The sequence below is a fragment of the Brachyistius frenatus genome, unplaced genomic scaffold (genome assembly GCF_029030835.1).
Source record: "Brachyistius frenatus isolate BFR_SWC_R1_liver_20210118 unplaced genomic scaffold, ASM2903083v1 Contig_111, whole genome shotgun sequence".
NCBI classification, from domain to species: domain Eukaryota; kingdom Metazoa; phylum Chordata; class Actinopteri; family Embiotocidae; genus Brachyistius; species Brachyistius frenatus.
In genome coordinates, this window is record NW_027210710.1 from 291,176 (window position 1) to 301,623 (window position 10,448).

The 10,448-nt window shown below is 43.6% G+C and overlaps 2 protein-coding genes and 1 non-coding gene across 3 annotated transcripts; 1 reads left to right on the forward strand and 2 right to left on the reverse strand.

Moving 5' to 3' along the window:
• Nucleotides 1-782: 782 nt before the first annotated feature.
• LOC138629195 (5S ribosomal RNA) lies at nt 783-901 on the reverse strand. Its single transcript, XR_011311521.1, has one exon. It is a non-coding gene; the product is annotated as a 5S ribosomal RNA (ribosomal RNA).
• An 862-nt stretch (nt 902-1,763) lies between these two features.
• Nucleotides 1,764-5,078, forward strand: LOC138629166 (protein SPMIP1). Its single transcript, XM_069712684.1, is given in 5 exon segments — nt 1,764-1,930; nt 3,631-3,679; nt 3,682-3,807; nt 3,957-4,059; nt 4,633-5,078. Coding segments are annotated over 5 exon segments (537 nt in total). The 3' UTR covers nt 4,725-5,078.
• Nucleotides 5,079-5,583: 505 nt separating this feature from the next.
• Nucleotides 5,584-8,044, reverse strand: rps23 (ribosomal protein S23). Its single transcript, XM_069712711.1, has 4 exons — nt 7,960-8,044; nt 6,810-6,969; nt 5,994-6,114; nt 5,584-5,774 (listed from the first exon to the last, which is right to left on the reverse strand). The coding sequence occupies exons 1-4, from the start codon at nt 7,961-7,963 to the stop codon at nt 5,628-5,630; spliced, it is 432 nt and encodes a 143-aa protein (XP_069568812.1). The 5' UTR covers nt 7,964-8,044; the 3' UTR covers nt 5,584-5,627.
• Between the last annotated feature and the right edge of the window lie 2,404 nt (nt 8,045-10,448).

Genomic DNA, 10,448 nt, shown 5'->3' on the forward strand with positions numbered 1-10,448 from the left:
CCTGACCGACTGAGGGATCGGCCAATCAGGACGGAGGAGGGAGGGACGGACGGGAGGAGGGGGCCCCGCCCACCGGAGACACACACACTGTTGTTCCCACATTGTCATTGTTCAGGTCACTGCAGTCAAAATACATTTAATATCGTCAGATTAAAGGTAATGTCTGGACTTCAGTCCTCTTGAAAAGACTCAAATACGCGGCTACAATTTTGTAGACATTGATTCATCAAAAGCCTTTTTTAATACATGCATTATAGAATTAAAGAATAGATAAATATAGAAAATGTAACAGGGCTTAGGTATCTGTTCAGAGTGATTTCATTTCGACGTTACATCACTGGTAGGAAAATAGCGGCCCGTGGACCAAATCTGGCCCCTCCAGCAGCTAATGTGGATTATTTTGTCCGTACACATTGTGCTGCAGATTTCTCAATAAAACAAAAGTGTAGGGAGGTAGTGGGCTGAATTAAAAAAAATTCAAACACGGAAATAAAATGTTTTGTGTGTGAGTCACTTGAGACGAGAGAAAATGTCTCAGCCGAGAAAGAATGCGCTAAAACTTTAAATTGGAGGTAAATTTTTTTTTATTATTTTATCCTATTTGTACCAAATGACAAAAAATGTTGGTCATAAACCATAATTAAATCAATCAGAAATACAGAAGTATAAAACTCCAGCAGTGACATCTGTACATGCAGAGACACCAGCACATCCGATGTGGGACGATGCAAAGAGGCACAACTGCGCCCTCTGCTGGTTGTAAAAGAGAGAAGGGGAGCAAAAGCTTACAGCACCTGGTATTCCCAGGCGGTCTCCCATCCAAGTACTAACCAGGCCCGACCCTGCTTAGCTTCCGAGATCAGACGAGATCGGGCGTGTTCAGAGTGGTATGGCCGTAAACGAGGATACCACCGACAAACGGGCTCTAAATAGAAGCTCCAGCACAAGTCACGTGACTTCTACATTACAGTCACACTGAGTTTCCAATTACAGAGATGTCATACTATAATAACATGTGGTCCGAAATGTCAAAACAAATGTCACAAAAAAACACAACTTTGGTTCTGGCTCTGGTTTGGAAAATATATTTAACATCTTTTCTACTCTATGTTGGGAGGGGTGGGGAGGCTGGGTGGGGGGGATGGGGGTGGGTGGGCAGATTGTTCCTTTCTCAGTATTGGGGGGAACACCCCCCCCCCCCCCCAATAGTGCCGTGGTTACGCCCATGTGTCTGGTGTTTCCCTGTGTTACAGTGTTGTCTGACCCACTGCTCATTCCCACAGCGAGAGGTTGGTGGTGCAGCGCTCTGCTTCAGCAACTACAAAAGGTAAATTCAGATATCTTGGATTTTACTAATTTAATTTAATTTTCAGCATAACTGATGACACACATCTCGTTCATAACCAAGATTCATCTGTCTTAGATGTTTATCTTTGAACATCAGTTTGTATTGCAGACGCTTCAGAAAATATTCAACCCTTGTGGTTTTCCTTTAAAAATGTATGGAAAGAAACTCGTGAAGTATTTTAGAGCGGCGGTGAAAACACGTGTACGTTCTCAAACTCAATGCAGAAGGCGGTTGTTTTGGAGGAGAACCAGAACTGGTACCATTGTAACATGGGTACAAGGTTTCTGGCACAACTTCACCTGCCGCCGAGAAAGAAAAACAATCAAACAAAACTCAAGCGAAAGATTTAGTTGACAGAACAACTGTTCAGTGGTAAACGTTGAGCTGCTAACTTGAGACTTTACGTGGCAAGAAAATGCGAGGCCTGCTGACCACCCAGAACCAGAACTGCTACCGGGAGCAGGTCCGGAAGGAGATGTTGACCCGTCTGGCCTGGAACAGCCGCTACGCCAATCTCTACCCGACCTGCGACAGTCCCGGGAACACCAGCACCGAGCCAGCACCGCTGCCCGCTAAGCCTCGGTGAGCTGCTCCACTCGCGACCCTGTCTGACCTCTCTGACCCCTGACCCACGTCAACCCTCCCAACCATTTAAACTGGCTCTCACAGATTTCCATTTCCATTTTTTTTTTTAAATAATATCTATACTGGAGCTTGTCTAACTTCTTCTGGGCTGGTATTTAATGACATGTTCATCTGTTGTTTCCCAGTACGACAGGCCCATCAACATTTTAAATTCAGTATTTAATCAATCAGAAATATCAATCCTTTACTTTCCATCTTCCATTAGTCCAGAGTTGTAACTAAACCTGCCTTGTTTTAACCTTATGTAAGCCTATTAATAGTGCCATCGACTTTATATGTTGTCCTCCTCCCTCCCCACCAAAATGAATTGGGCGGCCAAAATATTAGGAACACTCAAAAATAACAGACTCCAACCTCCAAACTGACCGTTAACATCAATCAACATGTCTGTGAACAACAACTGGACGTTACACTCCTTGTTTGCCTTTAATGCCTCACCGTTAGTAGTTTTTTGTGGCTGATGGTGTATTGATTAAACTGGTCGCCCTCACAGCTGCTGGAGAGATGGCGCTTTATTTCGCGCATGCGCGTACGAACAGATGTCGTTCACGCGCGAAAGCGGGTGTTTTTATTTTTCCCGCTCTTCTGCCCGTTGGACTTTTAACAGATAAATCACTCTCGCTCAAATAAAGATGATATATATCACTCTCAAACTGTTCAGTCACAAAGCCGCAGAGCAGAAATCTGCCCTGCGACTGTTTGGCAAGCGGAAAAGACTCTTTACACCAAGATAGGCTCCTTAGCAAGCTAAGATAAGATCAACTTAACGTTATTACCGACTTTAAACTTGGAAATCAGGAAAAAGAAGAAATAAAAACGCACCTGACCACTCACTGTTCCCGCAATTCACTGTCTCCGTGTTTTAAACAAAATCCGCGTCGTCCTGTCTCGAAGTTGTGAACATGATTGACAACCTGAGATGGAGGTCAACACCTGCTGAGGCGAGATGCCCGTTAACGCCCGGTACAGTACGCATGCGCATGAAGGCGAGCGGCCACGCCCCCTCCAAGCTCTGACCAATCAGCCTGTTTACATAAAATCGCGTTTTGTGAGATTATCATCGTACGGTGGAGTATTAGGGCCATTTTAAGGATTAAAGGGCCATTTTAAGGATTAAAGGATATTTTACATTTTGGGAATAAAGTCAAAATAATGAAAATAAAGTCAAAATGTTAAAATGAGGTAAAGTTGTAAAGAACGATGTCAAAATATCGAGAATGAAGTCAAATGTTGAAAATGAAGTCAAAATGTTAAAATGAAGTCAATAAAGTCAAGAATAAAGTTGAAATCTTGAGAATAAAGTTGAAATGTCGAGGGGTGAAGTTGAAATACCATTTTAAGATTAAAGTCATGATGTCGACACTATATAGTTTAGTTTAGTTTAGTTTGGTTTGGTTTAGTTTAGTTTGGTTTGATTTAGTTTAGTTTAGTTTAGTTTAGTTTAGTTTAGTTTAGTTTAGTTTAGTTTGGTTTAGTTGTGTCTGTGCTGGTAATAATCATTAGTTTTATAACAGAAACTCAACTCAAAGAATTCATCTTTAACATCATATATAAAGATATTTGTAAAAATGTTGTACTTGAATCGGGCAAACTGTTGATAATACACACTAATGTGGTGTTTGTGCTTCACCCAGCAGAGCCGTCAAGTTTCTAGTTACCAGGACACCTGAGAGGCAGGGTGACCTCCTCCTCCTCCTCCTCCTCCTCCTCCTGTGCCCCCCGTGGACGAGGAGCAGAGGCCCGGTGCGCCTCCCTTGATGAGGCCGGTTTCTCCCCAGACCAGACAGTCTCTGTATCAGGACTCCTCTCAGCATGTACAAATCACACGAGACACTAATCTAATTTAAAATGTCCGGCTCGGTTGTTTTTCACTGTGCAGCCGGTTCACTGCTCACCGGCTCATTCTGCAAAGTCTATTTTAATTCCAGCACAACCTTGAAGATAATTAAAACCTCCTCTGCAGGGGAAAGGCAGGAGTCTGTACCTGCAGAGACGAGGCCGCATCAGACCCGAGGAGAGGTTCGACTTCCCTCTGCTGTCGTCCTGGGAGTACGGCTGGAGGCTGGGTGAGACGGATGCACCGTCTGCTTCACTCCTGACTCCTTTATAGCGTCTCAGTATCTTTTATTAAAGCTAGTTATACATTTAAAAAAAAAAATTCTCTGGAGGCTTTCAGGAGTCGAGCCCTAGTGGCCCTCAGTGGTATTACACATCACAGCTCTCCCGCCTCACCTTAATTGTTTCAAAACCTGCAAAATAAGGCTATTTTCATATGAAGTCTATGGCTTCGACATGGTTTTTTTGTTGTACTAAAGACACGTCTCAGGAGGTCACAGCGATACGCTGCCTGCTAGTGGACAGGCAGGTGTATTACACATTCTACAGCGACATTTGGTTAAACAAGCCAGCAAGTCATTGCAACTGGGATGGACAGGTTTACTCAGCGTCACTCCAAACATTTGATTCATTGATTTTAAGAACCAATTTCAGCCCAGTGATTGAATAACGTCCACGATTAAGCAAAAACATGTTTGGATTCACCGTCGCTGCAGACTCACATTCTTAAAAAGCGCCCATCAATCTTTCTGCTCCAGTGAGTTTCTTCTCTTCTCAGATTAAAGGTGTTCCTGCCTCCACAGGTGACTACACGTTGGACTACCGAACGCCGTCCTGCGCCAGGTCGTCGGTGGTGAAGAACACCTTCTACGCCAAGAACGGGGTGTTCCACTGAAAAAGCTCAGCTGTCAAAGACACTGCAAGTTTTAATTTAAAGTTTGGAGCAGCTAACGAAGTAATTTGTGCTTGAATTCTTTGATTCCATAAAAAACCACATCAGACAGCAGTGATGATAGTTTGGAGGATGAATCCAGACATCCTCTGCTTCCTGTTCCTCCACCCGGCTGTGAGGTTAAGTATCCGACAACCCGACACCACGACATGGATAATTAATGACCTGCTGACTCTCAAATAATCACCTGATACCAGTTTGTAAAACAAGTCACCGGAGGAAGTGTCACACACGACGGCATTAAATATTTAATTCCTAGAATTTGTTCCGTTATAATTCCTCCCAGTTTTATTTCTGCTGTACAGATAAATAAATGTTTAAACTGGCTGTGTTGTCTCAAGGTCTTTTTGTCTCTGGTGTTTTCATCTAAAAACATCTGAACTGTCTCTTGATCCGAGTTAGACGCGACAGAAATGAAGCACAACAAAATTTTAGAGCTTCGGAGAGCGAAGCTTCAGTTTGAGTTGCGTATTAATAACAGAAAACAGCCCGGTATCGGTGCTGTGGTGCCGTGACCCGACAGCCAGGGTGGAAAAGGTTAAAAAGAAAATTCTCCAAATTAATAACATTTGGAGAATTAAATACACGTCGTCTTAGATGTTTCACCAAAGACATAAACTTGTGTAATAATGCTGCGTTGGTGGTCACAACATGGGAAGTCGTGTGCATGCTTGGTGCTCAAGTGGTTTAAGTCGTAAAAAAAAACATTGCTAGGCAACAGCAATAAACGTGGTGTCCTTAACGAAGAGAAAGCGGAGTTTAATCAGAGAATGATTAAAATAAGAACACAAAAACAATCAGATTTGTAATTGAAAAAGCGTTTATTGTATTTCCCGCCTCGGCCGTTTATGACCTGGGTCGCTCCTTCTTGCCTTTGTAGAGCGCCAGCAGAGACACGTTGGCCACTTTCACCACCTTGAAACGGACACCGGGAATGTCGCCCACGGCGTGACCTTTACGTCCGAAACCGGCCACCAGAACCTCGTCGTTCTCCTGCGGGGAGGCGGAGGGAGAAGATGTCAGAGGAGAGGACGACACACGGAGACAAACGTCTGGGTCAAATGTCACAATGATGCATTCAAGGTGCTTTTAAGAGGAAAAAGACCAAATTAAAAGTCGGATTTTCAGGTGCAGGCTGGTTTTCAGCCAATTAAATCTATAAAAACACATTTAGGAGAAAAAACTCTGACGAAACGCTTCGCCGTCGTTTACCTCGATGAAGTTGAGGCAACCGTCGTTGGGGACGAAGGCGGTGATCTTCTTGCCGTTCTTGATGAGCTGAACTCTCACACATTTCCTGATGGCAGAGTTGGGCTGCTTAGCCTCCACACCACTGCAGAGGGGAGAGAAAACAAAAACATACAACGTTCATCAGTTTCACGGGACTGGATTCGTGAAAGAGCCGCCGAGCTGCAGGTTGTAGCGTTTGGATCGGTACCGGTCCGACAGATACCGACGCGTCGGCTCCGAAGACGAGTTGAACCCTTTGAACCGCAGTTTTAAACGTCTGTCTCGGTCGTTGTCGGGGAAAAAACATTCAAAATAATACTTATGAGATCCGTTTTAATATTTAAGACTTTATATCCAGAAAGAAATGGTCTAAATAAGTGATTATGCTTGTCCGTAAAATGTTGTCAGCACATATCTTTTTATAGGAGATTGTTTGGAATCAGGTGACATCTGAACTCGTAGAAAACAAATGTTGTGAAGGTCAACTGGGATTTAAGAAGCGGATTCGCTAAGAAGACGTTATCGTACACAGAAACGAAGAGGCATCAGTTCTGCTGGTTTTTTGGAAATGCGGTACGTTGTAAAGCGATCGGGACTTTGGGAATTAAACATTTATCAGTAGCGGGAGGGTGAACACAACTTCGTCTATTTTATCTGCAATGCTCTTTCGCACAGACGCCGCCGCCGCGGACATTTCTGGAGCCAAGATCCCAATTTAAGAAGCTTTCAACAGATCCAAAAGGGAATCAGAAGTTCGAAGGCTTTTGTTTATGGTCTCGTCACGTCGGCGGTACTCACACTTTCTCCAGGACGATCCCTTTGGCGTGAGAAGCGCCTCCGAAGGGGTTGGCCTTCAGGGCGGTGCCCAGATGGGCCTTCTTGTACTGTTTATCGTGCCATTTCTGCTCACGGCGGTGATTGCGGAGCTTCCTGGCAGTACGCAGACCACGACACTTTCCTGAAAGAGAAGAGACATCAGGAAAATACAAGTTCATAAATAAAAGCTCTTTCATGTGGAATTGAACAAAGCATTACTGACTCAAAAAAAAAGAAAGAAGAAGAACCCACAATGACGCTTCAGATCAATAAATTTAGGTTGTTTGACTTCTTTAGCTGCGATACAAACGGCTCAGAAATATACTGGATCTTTACTAAAGTTCCTGCTCTGTAAGAAACACGTTTAAAAGAAAAACAGGTTTAAAAGAAAAATAGGTTTAAAAGCACAAAAAAAACAAAAAAAAAAAAAAAAAAAAAAATTCATTTTTAAAGTGAATATAAGAGGATTTTTAAATAAATTCAGCTTAACACAAGAGAATTTAACGAAGAAATAAATATGTAATCCTCACAGCTTTCTCAATCACCAGATTTAGACACGTTTTTTTACTGGACAGAAACTATAATGTTAGAGGTCACTGAAACGGAAGTACTCAAGTAGAACTACCGAAATGTACTCACTAATAACTTCACCAGCTCGGAGACAATAAACAACAACAGGAACGAGCTGGTTTCCAGTTTAAATGAACCTGAACGTGTTTTACAGCGAAACTTCACGCAAACATGCGACGAGACGAGAAGCCGAGATCTCCTCGGACAACGGAGACTTCTGACGCACAGAAACCCGACATGGACCGACACGTAGTTGAACTTTAAAAGCAGTTTAGGAATTCGGCTGCTGAAATGAAGCAGTACGACCGGACAGAAGCAGGTTTTAAGTGGGACAGAAACCGTCCGCTGTGCTCGGCCGACACGCCGCTCACACGGGTTATGGCCGCTCCACGTTGCGGACGATCCAAAAAAAAAAACTCGGTTTTTTTTTCATTTATTTTGGACTTTTACCGATAAAACGCCTCCTAAACGGCTTGTAAGACGTTTATGTACACACCCGGTATGAAACATGTCTGATTCTGACCGTTTTAATGAGTATTTGGGCTTGAAGTTGGAGACCTACCCATGATTGCAGAAGCGAGTCTGGGATGGAAAGGAAGGACCCAAGATGCACCGCGGCAATGTCTCGTCTCAGGACCCACAATCGATGTCTTAAAAATGCCTGACTGAAATTGTGCAAAGTCTCTGCTTCAAACTAGTTTAGATAATGACGCTGTCGAAGAGTTGCTGTGTAGTTAGTTGTGTTAAAAAAGATGTGAAAAACCCCGTCATGTTTTAAAAATGATCCTGATAGAAGGAACAGACTGTATATTTTTATATTTATTAATATTTTAATACATTTAATAGATATCCCTGGGAGGTCTCTGAGGTGGTCAAAAAGCTTCGTCCAGATGTTCCTGTCTTCCTCCAGATGTTCGGTCTTGGTCCAGATGAATTATTTCCACTTATTTACTTCCGGGTCAGGAACCTTCCTAAACAAAATGGCCTCTTCCAGCTCTTTCCAGTGAGCTTCCCCGTTCGCACACCTGGTGCCAATCAATCACCTGGTGTCAATCAATCACCTGGTGCCAATCAATCACCTGGTGCCAATCACCTGGTGTCAATCAATCACCTGGTGTCAATCAATCACCTGGTGCCAATCAATCACCTGGTGTCAATCACCTGGTGTCAATCAATCACCTGGTGTCAATCAATCACCTGGTGTCAATCACCTGGTGTCAATCAATCACCTGGTGTCAATCAATCACCTGGTTTTTAAGGTTTCTGCCAGCTGCTTCCGTGTTGGAAAGCTGCGTCACCGTCGTTACCACAGCAACCCGTGCTCGATCCGTTGGACGCACAAACGCGAATTTAAGTACAAAGCTGTTCAAAATTAGTGCAGCAGGAATACAAATGGAGATCGTGTCAGCGACCTGCCCTGTTTCCTGTTTAAACCGGATTCCTGCTCTCCGCCATGGAGCTCTGGACCGGAAGCAGGTCGGACCGGGTCAGTACCAGGATGGGAGACCGACCTGGGACCACCAGGGGCTGTAAGCTCTTTCTTCTTCTTCTCTTATAAACAGCAGAGGGCGCACTTTCAAAATGCTACTTTTCTTTTTGTTTACCATCTTTGTCAACATTGACCGTAAACACCCCAAAACCAGCTGAGACGAGCACAATTAACCAAAACTAATACACAACATAAATGCTAAAAAATTATGTTCAAATGAGAGTTTTATCTAGCTTTATTGATCTGTGATTAAAGACATTATCTCCCAACTTCCCCTTTTGATTTTGTTTTTATTTCAACAGAGTGCATCACGTGTACAACAAAACCAGGCAGGAAAGAAATCATTTAATATAAGAAGTGTTCATAATTAAATATTTTAGTGGGTTCACTGTGAAACAATAACAACGAAAATGGTGTGTTAAATATCCTATAATGTCATGGAGATAATTAAATTACATTAGAAATTATTAAGTGTTAAATAGAGGAAAGTAAAAGGTGGAAGAGTGAGTTTGTTTGGCTGCACGACCTGCTGTGGTATTGAACCACACCTGGTGTTACCATGGTAACCACAGGTGTGACCCCCCCCAATCAACCAGGACCGACATCTTTCTATATCATCCTGAAACTATTCCCTCGTCCCGGTGAGTGGATTTATTTTTGGATGATGCCCGTCTACACGTCGTCATGTGACCCGGAAGTCTTCTTCAACCTGTCAGGTAAAAAAAAATAAAATAAATAATAATAATAATAAAAAGAGGCCCCTGAATGTTTTGAGGAAGTACAACACGAGCCCAAAAGCTTCTGGAAAGATTTAATCTCACTTAACTTTTCAATGTTCTAACAAACAGGATGATGTCAGATGCAAAAAAATTAAATAATAATAAACTAAAATGAAGTAAAATGCTGCCCAATTAAGTCCGATCAATCAACGGGGCTCCGATCAATCAACGGGGCTCCGATCCACAACGAGGACTCCCGAGAGGACCCGAGGACCGCCGGTCGCTCGAGGAACTCTGTGACAACTGCAACGATGTTTTGACGTGGTGGTGAAAACGGACTCAACCGGGAGGGAGGAGGAGGAGGAGGAGGAGGGGGGGAGGAGGAGGGGGGTCCACGTGCATGCAGTTCTTCACCGACTCCTTTACATGTGAAGTGAAACAAACCAAAGACTACAAAGATGGTGTCTACGTCTTTTCTAAACAACAGACACGCGCCAATCAAAGACTCGGATGGAACCGCTGGTGCTCCGGACGACGCGTCCCTGACGGCCTTCACTCTTTTACATGGTTTGTACAGTTATAGGGGGGGGAGGGGGGGGGAGACATGTAAAAGACAAAAAAAACATTTACCCACACACATGATGGGCAAAGGTACGATAAAAAAATAAATTATTACCTCGATAAACCAAAAATAAAATATCTGCTCTCTTATTCCAGCTCCTTGGGGGGCGGGGGGGGGGTAACTTCCTGTTGCTGTCCAGCAGGGGGCGCAGCTGCGTCACGGACAGCCTCAGGTACTCGATGACGGGGGCATAAATACACGAACGTGATTGGCTAACACGG